The 18,871-nt window shown below is 34.4% G+C and overlaps 1 protein-coding gene across 8 annotated transcripts in view; it reads left to right on the top strand.

Moving 5' to 3' along the window:
* Window positions 1-18,871, top strand: part of SBF2 (SET binding factor 2) — a 260,200-nt gene that overhangs the window by 183,016 nt on the left and 58,313 nt on the right. For all 8 annotated transcript variants that reach the window (XM_083839897.1, XM_083839898.1, XM_083839894.1 and 5 more), the window contains 2 exons: window positions 6,276-6,344; window positions 18,623-18,793. In XM_083839897.1, coding sequence (XP_083696023.1) covers window positions 6,276-6,344; window positions 18,623-18,793 — 240 coding nt within the window. The remainder of the gene's footprint in view (window positions 1-6,275; window positions 6,345-18,622; window positions 18,794-18,871) is intronic.

Genomic DNA, 18,871 nt, shown 5'->3' on the forward strand with positions numbered 1-18,871 from the left:
CTGCATGTGTAATTGCATCTAAATTGCATTAATTAAATTCTGTCCCTTCTGTGTTTCAAGGACAGATGAACTTATGAGAATTCAGGGCCAGGTAAAGCCAAATATGAAGCACTTTGTGAAATAAAGTACAGAATTGGTTCTCCTGTTCTTGCAGTACAGAATTGGTTCTCCTACTGCCCTGAATGGCAGATTTACAACATTTTGCATTGCATTGTAGACGTGAAAGGTTCCTTAACGAAGTGGTTCTTATGAAGGCTTGTTGTCAGGCAGAAAGACCGCAATGCCAAAACGTTGAGGATTCTTCCAGGTTGGGTGCTGTTCCTTTGTCATCTGCTTTGGCTCCCATACTAACATACAACAGCCTCGCTGTCATGTAATGGTGATAGAGGATGAAAGTAGTATTAGGTCTGGCATAATTCAGAGCGCAGGTGAACTCTGTCCCATATGGACTTTGTATCAAATTACTGCTGTCAAACAGTGACTAGGTAGCAATCTGAGAAGTCGTTTTTCGAAAGATTACAGCATGATTTTAGTGAATGGTAAGCCTGGAAACAACAGATAGTAAGAGTTTGTATTTTTGTTCCTATTGTAACAGTGTTTTAAGTAGAACAAAATTTAAAATCTTGGGCTGTTGGGTAAAAAACTTAAAATGTGCTAGGGTCATTTATGAAGACAGACTTGATTTTCTAAGTTAGTAATTTTGTAATGATATATATCCTTATCAAAATGAGAAGCTTTAAAAGTAATGAGAATTGAATACCCAATAAGCAGTAACATAAGGCAGTATCTTCCATGTTTCATATTCTTGTAGTTCTATTGGTAGATCAGTCTCCATGTTATCAGCTATATGGGTCTTCTAGGTATGTCTTCCCATCCTGTGTCTGCAGTCCCAGAAGAATTTTATCTAATTTAACAAAATCTTAGTTGTCTTAATAAAGTCAGATTTCACCTTGAGTGACAAAAAGAAAAGAAATCTTTGATCTCATTATAAAGGAGAGCAGCAGTGAGCAGGGATGCTAGATTACATTTACTAGGCAAAGTTGCATATGAAGGTAAAGAAGAAAGTAACTGTATGTTAATTTTCACTGAAAAAGTAATTTTGCTTGTTATTTCAGTAAGAAGATGTTATCCAAAATGTTGTCAGAAAAATCAGATTATAAAATTTCTTTTGAAGTTCATTATTGACTGCTAGTAATAAGTAATGTAATCAGTTAGTGTCATATTTGCATTGATTTTAACAAAATGTCCTTTCGAGTATTGCTCCAGAGGATGGATTTATCTGTAGAGTTAAATCTTACAGTTTAAATACTGTATTATTACACTGTATTACTGTATTATTACTGTATTACTGTATATTACTGTATTATTACACTGGAAATTCCCAATTGGTCTCTCTTGTCTCCTTTTTATCAAGGCAGCGTATAATTATATTAGATATAATCAGTATATTGTAAAATTAGTAGTTTATTTACTTCGATTTTTAACTCTACTGAGATTGAATATAAAGGACATTGGTCATACCATTGATCAACACGGAATAGGTATTCTTTTTTAAATCCTATAGTGTATTATTTTAAGTGCTTCTTTCAAGTCAGAATGAGACTGTAGTAATCTATATTTGAATGGAAATCTTGCCTTTTTCTATTAAGGAGAGAAGGAGATTGTAGTAGATGATGTCTGTAATAGCTCTGTGGGTGTTTCTGAGGTGGCAGAATATCTTTACTTCCCTTATTTGATAAATTTGGATGGATCCTATGGTTTTGATAGACTACCATTTTTATAGTTTGATTGCAGTAACGTATTTATATATGGATGCAAAAGGTTTATTCAGTTTATCCAGTGAAAATAAGTGATTTATCTAAAATCAACTCATTAAAATTAAATTCTAGTTTTGAATTAAATTGGAGTTTGACATGATGATCCTTACTCCTTTTAACAAACAGACCTTTTTTTTTTTTTTTTCTAAACTGGACGGCTGAATTCTCTTACTGCGTTAAATGAAAAGAATAGTCTTTGCCTTAGGTTTGATAGTCACAAGTATTTCCATAATATAAACTGCATTAACTATAAAAATGCTGAGATTCAGTAGAACTCTACCCACATAGTATAGCTGTAACAATAAAAATTAAATCCTGGCACCACTGAAATCATCTGGGAATTTGAAACAAGTATTATACCTGAAATTTGTAGCCAATGCACGTAGTTTATGGTTACCTTACACATGTTGAGTTAGCAGTTCTTCTCTTAGTGCTTTAAAAATACATGTAGCTCTAAAGTTTCTGGCATTTTTTCTTGATTCATTACGGCCTTAGTCACACATAGTGATGAGTGGTCTTGGTCTTCATGAAAATTGACCAGTACTTCTCAGGTGGTGCCATGCAGTACTGAAGGTTACTTCAGCAGTATTTTTAATAGAGTGTGTGTACATCATACTGTACTGGGGAAAAAAAAAAAAGGACCAAAAGTTGACATGTTTCGCTTGTTAGTTTGAATGCATTCATTGCATGTTCATTTCATGCAATAGATTAGTAGGTAATTCCATTTATTTATAGTGCTGCTGCTTGTAAAGCAAAGTTGGGTCCTAAATTTTCAGCATACTCAGATTTCTATAGATTATTAAAAACATGATGTCTGAAAAGCTTGCTGTTCACAGCAGAGCGTGGCGTAGTACAGCCACAACCTGTATTAGCTAGCGCTTAATGAGAAAGACTATTAAGATGGAATTAAGAGGAAAATTGCAGTTCAGTAGGAAACTCCAAATGTTACCAAATACTTAATATGTCTCTACCAGATTTTTATCATGTGACAAAGAGAAAGCAGAAATCCCTAAATCTCAGTTTTTATTTACTGTGGCCTGTTCAAGAACATAGGTAAGTTTGTGCTTAACTGTTGCTGTTTCACTCACTTCAGCTTGCTCTTGTAGCCAGTGGAACATCAACAGTTGTTGAATCCAGGCCTGCACTTTGAATAGCAGCTGAAGAAGAAACCTTCTCCTTGTGTGTCTTTTCTTGGCTGTTCATTGCTAGGATCAGATTGTGGAGGGCATCTCAATTTGATGATGACGTACCATGTTTTCCAAACAAAAGTTCAGGTCAGTACTTGTTCTGAAATCAAGAATGAGGAGAAGAGTTACCTCTCCTTTGTGGTATTGGAAGCCTGAGGCACCTACCAGACTCCAGAAGCCATTGGTGCCTTCCTGTGTGCCATCAAACCCAAGCATCCAACCCAAGCAACCCAACTCTGCAACTTCTAGCTGTCATTTCTGCAATGTGATGATAGTATCTAACCGTGAAAGTTTTGCTGCATACTTAATCTGAGTAGAACATAAAATTAAATCACAAATATTATCAAAGTAAGTAATGTAAGGAAAATCATTTTGATTTTATTACTTATTTTTTTGTTCAGTTTAGCAATACTAAGTACATTAAAGGTACAGAAATTACTGTAACACTTCCAGTTTGCTACAGACTTCAGCAACTACCTATCAAAGAAATATGTGATCAGTATTGCCAGAATATATGTCAGGTTCTCACCTGACTTTGGTGTGGATTCAAAGCACTCTGCACATGGCATGACTGAAGTCCAAATTTCACTGTTGTTAGACATTGTTTTGAATAAATTAATTTACTGAAAATATTTGATCCCTCCCCACCCATGTGTTTCAGCTTCATTTTGTGCAACATAAGAAAACAGCTCTAATTGTTTTACAGTATTTGATTTTTATACTTCTGTAGCAGTAGAAAGAGATATTTTTCATGATTGGTAAAGATATTATTGTGTATAAAGCAGCTGGATTTCTTTGTTTCGAGAGCCTAAATTCATTAAATACAATACAACATTTCCAGTGCCTTGGTTTGCCTGTAATTGAGAGGCTGTGATTTCAGTGTAACAGCTCTGTTAACTGTGGCATTCTGTCATGCTACTACAAGGAAGATGAACACTTGGTTAATTTCACTGTTCTCAAAACAGCGGTATTATATTTAATTCCAAACAGATCATTTTACACGTGCTGGAGAAGAAAATATACGTAGATAATACATTCATACTACAAGTCCAGGGGGTACTGCTGACATAGAATATGTAGAGAATTTCATACTTGCAAGAAGGAATGGAAAAATAATAGACTATGTTGTTTATGTGGCTGTGATGTATATCTTTGAGACATATGTTAGCTCTTGGTATATTGGGTGCTCTCTAGGTGAAGATACATTGCTCAGTTTTAATAAAGACATTTTTATGTATATTTGCGGTAAAAGCCAAAAGCTCTTATAAATAATTTGAGCTAAAGGATTAAGTAGATATCTTGAAATAATCAGGATGGATCACTTGGTACCTGGTTATAAATAAGCACATACAGAAATAAGATACGTGTTTCCTTGAAAACTGTGGAGTACTCGTAAGGGTTGTAAAGTCTGATTTTAAATGAGAAGTTTTCTTACTATTTGAAAAATATTAGCAGTATTTTTCGTATCTTTATATCAAACTACAAATACACATCCAAAGTTCCAAATGGGGATTGGAAGTATGGATAACAATAGAAAATAATGCTGATAATGGGAATGAAATGCAGCTCAGGCTATGTCCTTTAGTGTTACTGTTTTGACTTCGACGTAAAATGATTCTGCATACACATTTTGTGTATTCACGTCAGAATACTGAAAGGGATCATTACAACATACATTAAGTTTTTCAGTGTCTACTTTTCGTACTGTTTTTCTCTACCAGATTGGAATGTGTTAGAAAATCTGAGCAGCTGAATATCTTTTGTTTTCCATGGACAGTTAGTATACATGCCTTCATGCAGAGTAAGACAATTTATAGCCTTCAATAGCTCTATGCAAAAATAGAGCGTTGTCTACCTACAACATATACATACAAAATACACATGTAAGTAATTTTATAACTGCCACAATGTTTGACTGTGTATGTCCAGCGATATTTTGTTTAGCTGGGCTCTATTAATAGAAGATGAAGTATTTATTATTGGAAAGGATGAAATGGACTTTTAAAGTATAAGAAGAAAAATAGTCTTGTAACAAGCTTTTTAGTCTATGGTTTTAAACCTGCATTGCATAATCAGTCAGCAGCCATTTGAGAAGGAGCACTGAGGGTACTACAACTACCATCCTAACAATCATTGTTAACATGATTGTTCCAATAATGTGGATATTTTTGCTATCACAGTTGGCTGGTGCCAAATTTTTCTGAGTTGTGTTCTAGAGAACTCCAAGGAGGAAATACAATGAGAAGAAGGCATAAATGAAAAGTCTGGCAGAGGAACACTTGAGATATTTCAATTTTGGAATTTGGTTGAATGTTATGTATAGTTAATAGAAGTGTGGTTTGGGCTGAAGGGTACCCATTGTAGGCATGAACATTAATAATATTGAAATGAGTTATTCAAATGGAAATGTTTAGCCATTCGTCATACAGGGGCACAATGGTGATAGATTTGTCAAGTTAGAGCTATGTGCATTGTTATGTTTTCCAGCATTAGGAAAAAAAGTGAATGAAAAAAAAATCGAGAAATAAAAAATGTATCTTTTTCAAACTCTTGATGAATATTTTTTGTTCTGTTTTTTGAAAGTCTTAAAAATTCAAGCAGCTTTGTTTTTAAATATTAAGTTACATTCCAATTGTTTCCAATTAAAAGACTTCCATAATAAAATTACTATTTTCATCAGCACAATTACTGGTTGATTTACTTTGGCATACCCTTTTCAGCCTAGAGAGACATGTATGACACACTTGACGGTTAAATGAGGCATTCCCAGACTGACAAGAGATGGTTTTCATCTTCTTTTAAAGTTAATCTTGTGTCAAGCTGTAGTAGAGGTGATTATTTCATATTAAATAAAAGTCAGTTTCTTTGTATAAATTATTTGAAAGTACATTTTTTGGTCAGCACATCACTTCCATTTTCCAGTCAAATTTGCTGTGGACCTAAATGGAAGCAAGCTACCTTTTTTTTGTTCCCTGTTATATGTAAACTGTGTTGGTGAACTTGTGATTCAGATACAGGAATGAAAAAGAGGCTAATAAAGGCTAATAAATTCTTTAAATTTGAACAATCATAGCAAAACCTATCTAGCCAAAATCAAGGGAAAATGTGCGCATGTACACACATACACATATATATTAGTCTTACGTTATTTCAAGTGATTAAAAGATATCTAGGAAAGATAGTTAGAGGAACTGCGTGAGGAAGAAATGAAATTATATAATGCATAAAATTGAAAATGATTGCTAATTTCCTTCCTGTGTTTCTCTTGAAGGATTGTTCATCTTCAGAAGAATATAGCATTGCTGCAGCATTGCTACCCCTGACAACTGCTTTCTATAGGGTAAGTTTTTCTTGTTCTTCATTTAAAACTACTCCTATTTTGTGTAATTTTAGTTTACATATAGTTAAAAGAAAGAAAGTGATGACAGAAAGTGCATGATTGGTAGGAAGCCTTGTTCTAAAGTTGACTGATGTCACTGAAAGTCTTTTATGAGGAAAGGTTGACTTTGTTTTGTTTTCTGATTTTAGTTCCTCAAATAATTGCCAAATAGCGGTAAAGAAAAAATATATATATTTTGCATGGAGTATCATGCGTGTTGAAATAAGCTTAAATAAGTTTTGATTTCACCATCAGGGAGAACAGGCAGCGTTGAACATAGAATCATTAATTTCTTCTATAGACTTCTAGTTTCAATAGGAGTACTGAGATCTCATACCATCTCTCTCACAAAAAGTTCACTGACATCTTTTGTGTAATAAAATAGTCCCCTACTTATATTTAACTCTGAAATTTTTTACTTAGTAAGTTGTGAGTCCCCGGATATAAGAAGCATGATGACTTTTTAATGTTCCAGACCTGAATTAAAAAATAAAGTAACCTGACTGTTGCTTGCAAAAGCCAGCTGTTAATGCATAATAGAAAAAGAATGTTGTTTTTCCCAGATCTAATCCTCAGGTTCAGTGATGGTCCCCTTTGGTATGTCCCATTAGATACAATTGTTTGGCAAAAGTACTTATTTTGGTATAAAACTTAGTTATTCATACTAAACACATACTGATGTGTTTTCCAGCACTTAAGATCAGTAGACAAACTCTGTAGTGATTAGTTACAATTAACAGTTTATAGGTTCTGTTTGGAATTTGAGTCAAAGTGAAACTTTTTGAAGCTTTTTTCAGCTTCTCTAGAGGTTTTCAGTATTTTATTTTAGACTGGAATGAGTATGCTAAGTGCCTGACATGAACCTGTGTAGGAACAACAATCTGTATCAATATTCTTAAAGTAAGAATAATGGGTGACATTTTTCCACCCCCTTCAAAGCTCCCTTTATAATATCTTGGAGGGATTCCTGCTGTACAGTTACTCTAAATGAATGTTCTTCTTTCCCTGTTCTGGGGAGAAGTTGTGGCCAATTCTGCTGCATTTCTTTTTTCCCTTGAGCTTCCTGCTTTCTAACATATCGATTAACAGTTTATAAGTTTTCTATTCACTGGGTTTTTCTTTACAGAAATCTTAGATAGAATAGTATATGTTTTGCTGCTTAAAAAGTCATATTGCTATTCTGTCTCTGATAAGTCCAGAGGAATGTACAAACTGAAATTAAAATCATTTGGGGAATTAATTGTTTTTATTAAAATTCATAGTGGCAAAACTGGTATGTTTGCACTGTCAAACCATGTTATGGCATTTTCTGCTGAATTACTTGTCAATTTTACTGAATTCCGATATACAGTGTTGTTTATACACACATCAAACTATGTTTTGTTTTCTGTAGGCAGCGTACAGATATTTCAATACTGTTGCTTCAGTGTGTAGAACTATCTTGCCTCTGCAGTGTGATTGTCACTATGCTTTAGAAAAATGTTGAAGTAATGCTTAGAAGTATGTACTTGTTTTTACTGATGTTTTTGTTATCAAAACACCATGTTTAATGCCAGAAGTGTATTAAATATTATTTCACCTGGCTACATTGAAACTACACGGTGTTCTTGGAAGCCAGGAAAAGACAGGAAGTGAGAATCTAATACAGGTTTTTGATTTTTGTGTATTACTACAGAAGTGATATTCCAAATAAAGTTACCAGTAAGAAAGACAGTAATAAATCTAAGGACATTGTGGAATTGTATCAGTCAAATATATATTTTACCATTTGTATTTGCTGTAGTATTTTGATGGGAAATTAGGGGATTTCATTACGATACATGTAATTCATGTTACTTAAATGAAATAATGAAAAGAAGTTACACAACATCACAGTTCCTTTATTAGAGACCTATTGTGCATATGAAATATTAAATTTCAGGATGTGCATTCATTTTAGTTACCTAACATAAAGGAGAGCAGTAATGAAACAATTACCTTTTCATCCTAAACAGCTTTACCGTACATGGGTGCACAAAGACAACAAGTGTTTGAGGTCTATACATAAAAAATAAAGATGTATTTTCATGCAAGTCCGGCAGATGAAACCAAGAAACTAAGTAGTAAGGAAACATATTCTTAGGGGTAATGTCTTTAAGGTTCTGGAACAGTCTCATGAAGTAGCCAAAGCTGTAGCATTGAGGTATTTTAAAATATTCTTGGGAAAACAGTATAAAATACATTTTAAGAAACAAGCTTGTGTCATCTGACAGGTCTTGTGCATCTCCTGTTGTCTTTGCTTACATAATGATTACTCTAGGGTATCTCTACATGTATCTAATTAAAAGAACGAGAAATATCATGGCGTGTACAGCATGGTATCAGCTCTTGGGATGTCTGTTGAAATTTAAGAATTCCAACTCTTGAAGTCTGGTGAGTGGCCTGTTGTGAAACTTGATTGGGCAGGATTTAATCACAGAAGTACGCTAACTCATAGCTGGCAGGATTAAATTCATAGACAAGAAGTCAGTACTGGCTACATATTTGTGGCCTGGAGAAATAACTTGAATTGTTCTAGAAAAAATGGTCACAATGTTATTTTAAAATTTTAGATATTAGACTTGAACTGTTAGCAAAATGTGACTCACCAGTGACAGTGGACTGCTTGATGTGTACTTTTAATGTCACAAAAACAAACACATCTTTGCTTTTGGGTTAGGAAAAGGTTTTAGTTTACCATTAGTAATGCTGTTGGAATTTTGTTTAAAATTGAAACAATATAAATAAAATGTCTTTATACGTGAAGATAAAAGAATTTTTCCATGGTTGTTTTTTTTTGTTTGTTTGTTTGGTGGTTTTTTGGTTTTTTTTGTTTTTTTTTTTTTTGTACAGATGGCCCATGCTTATTTGGTATGCGGTCATTTCTTTCTGTGTATAAAGTAGAAATGTACTATTCTGTATTGCTGCAGTAGAGTTCTTCTACACATGGGAAGTAAGGGCAAGGTGAAAAAGATATTTTTGAATTTTGGTTTTATTTTATTACTTTGGGAAGGAAGACAGCTTCACAATTGTATAATTGGCCTTGTCAAATTCACAAAATTTGGATATACTGTTTCAAATTATGTCTCTTTGTAAGGTGGGAAGCTGTAGTGTAGACTACACTGTATTGAAGGTTTAGTGTGCAGCAGAAGTGATGATCATTTGTAGACACCAGTATCACACTGTCCGCTGGACAACAGGCAGAGGAAGCAAAATCTCTTTTTCTCCCTGCTATTTCAAGCCACAGGCTGAGCCCGCTTCTTCATCTTCCCTCCCTTTTCAGCTAGGGTGATGTTCTCCAGTCTGATCACAGATTTGTTTGTTGCATCCTTCAACCACTGCAGAACCTGAGTGCGCAGAATATAACACAATAAAAATCTCCTGACTTTCAGGGAGTTTTTTCAACATTTTATAATTAAAATTTCCTACTTGGACTGTCTGTAATCATATGTGCTCAAATACAAGAAACCCACTTGTGAATTATTGTTATTGGGCATTCAGAAGTGACAATTCTGACCACCTGTGTTTGATTAAAGGAAATGCCATAATAAGAATACACTTCTCTGAAACGGAAGTTTGTTAGTAAAAATGTTGAGTGGACTACAATATTTTATAGGTGTCTTCAAATTGCAGTAGCCAGAGCAGTTCGTAATCACAAGTGTTGGATTTAGATTTCTGAGTCAGTAGTTGTTAATGTTTTGATGTACAAAATTCGGATAGTGTTTATCTAGTTTTAGTAAAAAAACATAACAACAATAACAAAAAATCTAATGCAGCAAGCTGTCTTGTTGATTGGGTGAATTACATAAAAGTTGTCACTTGTCCTTTACTGTAACACAGTAAGATGCATTGGAGACTGGTTCATAATTTTTACGTGACTAAATGATATGATTCTTGGGAAGAATAGGGACTAGGATTCATTTTTTTTGTGCTTGTAAACAAACAAATTTTGAATAAAATTTCAGTTGGATACTGATGCTAATTTTATTTTAGAATGTGCAGTGAAACATTGGAGAAATACACATGCTAGGGCTCAGTGAAATCCTCAGGTTAAGGTATTGATTGGATGTTCTTGCGCGTCTGCCCATTTATTGTTTGTACTCCATACGCCTAAGCCTTCCTCTACTGAAAAAGAAATAGAATTACATAAAATAGGAGGTCTGCTTTATTCAGTCTTTTAAAAAAGTCTACCATAATTCAGTGAATCATTTACATAAAGCTTTTCAATATGTTACAAAGTATTTATTCAGGTCATCTTAGGAGTTATGGTAGCATCATTTTTGAGAAGTTAGTGTTTATTGGAAGTGTTGTTTGGTTATAATCTTCAAGGTAGTACAAAATCACAAATTAAGAAAAAAGTTTGAAATTAATGAGAAAATGTGAAGTTGGAATTTTTGATGCTAAAAATGATATATAGTCCAAATTTTTTCCATAGCAGCAAATATACGCTCTTCAGCGTAGCATAATAAAAAAAGGAAATTAATTTGAGTTTATACTTTTCTGGTTGAAATGAACTACAAAGTTGCAGTAACAGCTGTAACAGACATATAATGGATGAAAATCTTCCCACCTTGAAATGCCAAAGTAAATGTCCTCTTCACTCCAGAGCCTCTTAGGTGTCAGAGGATTGCCACTTACAGGGATAAGGGCATTCTCTAAAGATTGAAGAGGGAGTACTAGAGAAATTCAGAGTAGTTTATCATATTTTAAGTATTGCCATCAGACCTTTTTCCAAGAGACACCCAATTCCATGATGATTACATGTAACAGAAGCATCATCATGTGAAATGCTCTCTGTCATGTAGCATCAGGTACAAAGTGACATGATGTAAGGCTGATTAAAGAATCAGCTCAGTTTTTACGTCTTTATCAGGCAAATCTTACAGTTAGTATCGGATGAAATCAGTGGAATATTGGCCCAAATGTACAGTGAAAAACAGTGGAAAATTTGGTACTAATGTTATCTTCTGTTACCTTTCACCAAATAATGCATTAATCTTTATCTTGGAATTTATATTAATACCATGAAATTGTACAGAGGTAGCTGATGACATCTGATTTTGAAAAGCAAATTAGTGGTGTTGTGGGTTTGTTTGATTGATTGATTGATTTTGTTTTTGCTTTTACACTTAATGTGAGTTTTCAGTCTTAATTTGCATTTCTACTTAACTATAATTGGCCCAGGTAATTCTCATAAACAGCAGTACTTGTTGGTTAGCCTTCTATAAAGCTAAAAGGACTTTCTGTAATGTGTTAGCTTTCTATACTGATTGACTTTCATTTTTAGATCTAATTACTGTTTTTCCTTCTGGTCATTTCTGTCTTACTCTGATGTGCTTGGGATGAAACCACTTTAACATTCTGCACTCTTGAATTGTTGGCTTTAATTTAGAAAACTCCCATCCTGAAAGACTTCCTTTATTATCCTGGCAAGAAGCTTTGTCTGCTTCCATTAATTTTCTTCTTATATCTCTATATTCTGCCAGTTTTGATGCTATCTTAGTCTGTGTAAATGTTTTCATGACTGAAACTGTATTAAGTAACGTTCTTTTAGTAGTAGTTCTTACTCGTATTTATCTGTTCTCAGAATTTCTCATGTCAATTACCTAAAAGAAAAAATACATTGTTACATGCTTAAAAACTGCAAGAGCATACCTGTAGCATATATTGGATGTTAAGGAATAAACTGAACCACGAAGAAGAAAGTATTTGTAGGCAGACTTCAGGTGCTGACTATTTTTACATAAAACTCTTCTAGAATAAATAGTAGCATAACTAAGGACATCACACAGCAGAGAATAAATCCTTTTCTGCGGTACTTCTGATGGAGTTACAAGTATCAAAAGAATTACGTGTTTGCTTTCATTGTTGGATTTTGCTATTATTTTACTATCAGAGCCACAATACTTCTTCATATCAGCAGAGACTGTCATGTTTCAACTCCATGTAACAGTCTGGCTTGTAAAGAGGGAGAGCGGTAGCGTGAGGTGAAAATGTAAAATGGCATGATATACAATAATCGTTTTGCAGGACTGGAAGTGGATTTTTGGATTTTAATCCCTACAGGCAATTCATATTTTGTAAGGAAAAAGTATGTGTTTAACCTTTAGGTTGAGGTCAGTTCCTAGACTTCTGGAGTGTAACAAAAACACCATGTGGCATTTTTATGATATAAACTAGATTTTAAAATATGAACTTAATATACCAATTGCTTTTCCATATATCATCATATGTAATAGTTCTTCAGAGATATTAGTCGTTTTGCATGTATACAAGCTGACAGGCAAAAAATAGATTAAGGATGATTTACAATGTTATCACATCTTTGTCTTAGTAGTATTTGTGTTACTGGAAAATCCAGGAGCCCTAATTACAGACCAGAGCTGCTGGTCTTGCTTTTGTACCAAAGAACACAAAGATGATGATCCCTCTCCTGAAGTGTTTACAATATGAGTTTGAAATAAGTACTAATGCTTGAAGCCAGGCAGTTTGAGGCACAACAAGGAAGCTGTAAAGCAGTATTAGTCGTCATAATTGTTGTTGCTTCCGTCCAGCAGTAGGTTAACTATGGCTGAAGGTTTTACAGAGGTGACACAGAAACATTATTTCACTGAATGTTGAGAAAGGATAATGTAGTTACTTGATAGGTGCTCATGAATTTGAGTGTGATCATAGAAGAAAGTATTAAGGTGATGGTCAAAGTTCTGTCAGTATTTCCAAACACTCTCCCATCAAGGGCTTTTATTACATTCATTAGGAGTTACTTTCAAATAAAGATTATAGTTCAGTACATTATTTTTGTAAGAAGCAATCATACTTCTTTTAGTTAAAATAGGAATATGGGGGTTCTTCTTAGCTATGGTCAAGTGGTTTTGCAGTATCACAAATGCCAAAACATCATCTTTGACCTTTAATATTTTAATTTGTGTACTTTGTTTTTGAAAGGATACATAATACATTCCTGCAGAACAGATTTTGTGCCTTTGCAGGTAGAGCAAATCTCACTTTCAAAGGTATTTTTAGGTGGAAAAAAATCCAGAAGAATTTCTTCACGGAAAAGAAGAGTATAATGTGACTTTAGCACATTTGTGGGAGGGACTAACTACAGGATTTTTTTAATGTTTGTCTTAGCAAGGAATTTTGGAAGCGAATAACGAAAATGTCACCTTTTTTTTATCTTTTTTTTTTTTTGTGCCTTCTGAAAGTCCATCATTCTAGATGATTTTAATTTACCTAGTGTGATCTGTGTATAATAGAACTTTGTAAATCTTTTTCTCTCTTCAGAGAATGAAGTAGTATTTCACTGTGTATTATTTAATGTTACATGTAATTTTGTGTTAACATATGTCTGTCTTCATACATCTTTGTAGAAATCTTTGAGATGCTCTGTATAGCTTCAAGTAATGCATACATGATCTTCATGAATCTGGCATTAAAGACAATATGTATTTAGATGTTTAAGTCACCTTTGCCAGAAAATCTATACAATAAGTAAAACTCTATTCAGAGTTACATCCCAAATTTGCAAAATTCTAGAATTCTATTGCCCTCTGCTGGTTTTGTGTACCCATTTGTGATTTGGTAGCACTGAATTGAAAGTCAGTTGGCCTTTCTTTTATTTTTCTTGGTGAAATAACAGTAGATTAGCATTGTAAGTTGCTATTTACAATTTAAAGTATTTTAGAATGGAAATTAATCTTGTGACCAGTCCTGTCGGGACTTTCTGAAGGTGGGTGGGAGAAGGTGGCAAACAGTTTTCTCTCATGTTGCAAAGGTTTTGGGGTGAGAGAAGATGCTTGATCTAGTATTGTGTGTCCTTTTTTTTCCAAAGCAGTAAAAAGCAAAACTAAAAAAAAAAAAATAATGGAAGCATAATAATTATTACTTTATGCTTGTGTGACCTTTGCCCACATTTGTGTCTACAATACATATGGGTATAATTTTGTATTTTAGACCAAGCGGGAAAGCCATTTATTGAATAGATTAATTTTTATTTTTTTTTTACTTACACTATCCATGCAGCACTCAGTCAGGCTTGAAAACATATTCATATACACATACACTAGTTTCAGTATTTGTATGCTGTGGTGAATATTGATATAAGCATGATGTGATGCAAGTTGTATGAAGTTAGTACATAGATAAGCCTTACCTCTGCGGGTCAGTCTCTGTAGTGTGATCCTCTGGGCTTCTTAGAAGTCCTTTGAATTTATCAGGTGTCTGTGTGGGCACAACAGACACGTGAATACAGGACTGGGTCATGGAATATGGCCACATGCAGAAGCTTGGTTTATGTCACTTTGAAGAGGGGCAGCATGTTGCCTGCAGTAAGTGGAACCTGTTCTTGATATGTGATGGTTGGTAATCGAATGTCTTGCTATGTCCTGGCTGATCTATAAACTTACATTTGCAGACTACCAGGGAGAACATTACCCAGCACAGAGGGAGTGCTTTGATCCCCTTTGGTATGCAGAGAAGTTTGGGCGGTAATTTCACTAATGTTGCAGTAGCTTTCTCTCAGAAGTCAAGCAGATAAACCGTAGCATAGTGATTCCTTGAGGAGTTGAGGACAAAGCTTTTATTTGCTTTTATTCAGCAGCAACCTCCTTCTCCCCTCTCTTCCTTTATCTTGTCACCAAAAATATCCAAACCCGTAACCCAGAATACAAGTTGGAGACAGAAATTAAGTTTACTTCTGAAGGTCAGTGCTTCTGGCAATTTGGTGTTGTTGAGTTTGCTCCTTTAAGAGGCATGCAGTAAAACCCTAGGTAATACCGGTGAGAAAACAGAAGTTTCAGGTGCATTCATATTCTGCTTTTTACTCTTTTCGGTTTTTTCATTCTTTTTTTCAACTTTATAATCAAGAACTCGATCCTTTGCTTTGCTAGAACAAACTTGCTTTCTTCTTTAAGCTTGTGTGGTGTCGCAGATAATGACTGATGAGCGATTGGTGCCAAGCATGCTTTTCTTTACCAGAAATAAGCAATATAAATAACATAATGTAATAGAGAAGCTGCTGGGGCACCTCTCAGTGTGCCTGGGAGTCCTGGGAGTTGGTACATATTTTTCACTGAGCTGTAAGTATCATTTTCAGAACCAGAAGTATCCAGTGTCAGGAAAAAGAGAAAAAAATTGAGGCAGGTATTGTCCTGTGCCACTCAGTAAGGTGGAAACAATGCGAATTTCATTCCTGATTTCAGGAAATTACATACAGTCACACATAGCAAGTCCCAAATCTAGCTTGTGTTTTCACAGACTGTAGAATGTAATTCATTGTTTTGATATGGGTGATGTCTCTTTCGTATGTAATGTGGGCTGGAGGGGATTTTGTTGTTGTTAAGTGCTCTTAGTCTATTGCAAGATCTCGGTGTACTTTGCAGAAGATCACTCATTTTCTGGAACTTATTATAGCTTACACCTCTGTGGTCATTTAGGCTATCATACAGACAGCTTTAGATGAAGGACTTTATCTGTTCAAAAGTATTTTTATGATTTTCTACTGGTGTGTATTTTAAGCTGTCAGCCCTTAAATCCTCCCTTATAAGTAGGAAATTCTTTTGCTGACTCCTACATTCATCCTGTCTGGCAGAAATTAATTATCAGGACAGAGAAAAAGAGCATAAATATCATTATACTTTAGCTGTCTTATGGAAAGATAGGTGAAGATTCATGTTATATATGTAGTATTGCTTGAGGAAAAACACTGAACTACTGTTTTACTTAAATCAGAGAAATCCTGTGCAAATTCCTTTTGCCTGCAACAGTAAACATTGGGGCCCATTCAATGTATTAGATTAGTTTCCATTCTAGGCTAAGCACTCTCAGGACGGAGAATATAGACACTTGAAGCTTCATGGAATGCTTGTATTTGTACTGAGACAACTTCTACTCCAAGGATTTTGACTGCATAGGAGCAACCATGAGTTTCTTGAGGTTTCTATTCATGTTGATTTTTCACAAATTAACTGAAACAAGGTGAGAATCCTAAGTGGTTTTGCCCCCCAAAAAAGGCAGAGCTGAGCTTGGAACTGCAAGTCCTGACTTTGATTCAGTGCTCTAGCCACTATCGGATTTTGCAATTTGTTTTAGCACCTGTAGGTGATAGGAAGGATAATATTTATGATAGCTTAGCATTTTGATGCATTTTCCTTCATCCTTTTGTAAATGGGCTATTTTTATGTTGCCTAGGAGTTAACTGGTCAGTACAGATTTATGTCAATATATTTGAACATAAATCTATCCTTTAAAAATTGTGATTTGTACATGGCTATTAGTAATTGTAAATTATGAGCACGGGAAGGGCATCTAAAAGCCCCTCAGCTTTTCTATCACATTCATCCCCATGTGAAAATCATTTGCTTCATTTTTATTTCTGGAACACTGTTATTATAGACCTAGGATTATGAGTTTAAACTTTCTTTTATTTCTTTCTTTTCTTTTTTCTTCAAAAGCCATCTGGACAGGGAGCTGGGCAACCTGCTCTGTGTGGCCCAGCTTGAGGCAGGGGAGGTTGGACGCATGACCTCCAGAGGTCCCTTCCCACCTCAACCATTCTGTGATCGGGAAGAGATTATGTGAGCTGTTCTGGTCTGTGATTTAACATCAGTTAACCATCAGAGATGGGAGCTCTTACTGTGCAGTAATCAGATGATCAGTTATCAATTCATGTGAGCTACCATAAACTTCATCACAAATGAAACCTGGGAGCCTAAACTAACCAGTTGTCTTATGTTTCGATCCATAATGAATAAACAAAGTCTCCTTTAATGTAATTTGCATCTTCCATATATTTGGATTTAACAGGTTACTAAGAAATTTTGATGAAATTTGTGCATGATTAAATAAAATTTATATTTATCACTTTTTGATGGTTAATTGCAAGAAGGTATTTCAATTGGCTAAATTTTAGTAGTGTGTTACAAATTATTTCCTCAATCATACCATTTCAAAGGAACTTGTCTTCAATAGGGAATGAATAAGTGGCACATGATCAGGACTTTCAGTTCATGTTGTACTTGGAAGAGCATAGTGTGGAAAACACAGTTCAAAGAATTGCAAAACCAGAAATCTGTAAACCAGACTTTAAAATTTTCAGTAACAATTTTCTAGTGTTCCATTTGAGTTCTTACTAAGGAATTATTATATGTACTGGCTGTTGTGTATGATTGTAGAATTGTAAATATGCAATCAAGTAGTATTTTTGATCTAGAGTAAAATGTTTTAGAACATAATCATTAAGGTAAAATTCTGCTTCTAGATATAGTGTGTATTTCAGGTATAGGTAGTAGTCTGACAGTGAAAAATATTAGATGAGGCATCTGGTAACGCATTCGGTTTTACTGTAGAAATAAGTAGATATTTAGATTGTGTGCTTCTTTGCTATACGCAGTATAAAACACGATTGTTTCTGTGGACTTTTTCAGAAAGTGAGAACATCTGGTAGAAGATTTGATGCTTCATATTTGGAGTTATTGAAATAAATTTATTTTCACTCTATGTGGTTATCAAGAATATTAAGCAACTTGCTGAAGGACTAGTGCCACTTAAATAAATAGACCTACTTGAAAAAACAGTGCTTTGGTAATGAGTGTTGATACTGTTTGTTTGAGACCTTAGCATAGGGATCCAGACCCTTGTGACTCCAGGAACATATGCATTCAGTGAGTACTCTTTCAGGAGCTGGATGTGGGTAATACAATGCAGTAGATGGCAGTGAAGAGAACAATTTATCTCATCTTGTGCTGCTGCAACAAATGCAGCCTATTGGAAGGACTCAGTTGCCGTGTACAGTTATTTTAAATTTCATTACCGTAGTTCTGACTTCTAAATGAAATGAGAATTTTCTTCTGTTTGAATACGTAATTCTGTGATGTAGGATATTAAAAATATTACGTTTTGTTGGCAAGGAAAATATTTTGTATTAGAGCAGTGTTCTATACTGTCATCACAGAATTCTCGCTCTGGAGTCTCATTTTTCTATAGTGAATCAAGAAAGCCATGCCTTGCACTGGCATTAGACTTGTATACAACATTAATTTTTTAAGGGCACAAAACCAGAGATAATTTGTCTTTCCTACATTACATTACAAAAGATGGCATATATTGCATATTTAGTCGTGTACAACTGCTTTGATAAAATTTTCAATATTCAAGTCACAGCCTGTGAACAAAAATGAAATAATAGGAGAATTTTGCCTATTTTGTACTTTTTTTGCTTTCAGAAATTAGCACCTGGAGTTAGTCAGTTTGCTTATACCTGTGTACAAGACCATCCTATCTGGACTAACCAGCAGTTTTGGGAAACAACCTTCTATGGCAATGTGCAAAATCAAGTTCGTTCCCTCTACCTTACAGCCAAAGAAGACAACCATGCAGTACAATTGAGACAAAAGGTAGGAGAATGTATTAAATATCAGGGTAGTATTTTTTACTCACATTTTAATTATCTTGTAAGTTATGGTTTTTCAAAT

This window comes from Anser anser (assembly GCF_964211835.1).
Source record: "Anser anser genome assembly, chromosome: 5".
In the NCBI taxonomy this organism is placed as follows: domain Eukaryota; kingdom Metazoa; phylum Chordata; class Aves; order Anseriformes; family Anatidae; genus Anser; species Anser anser.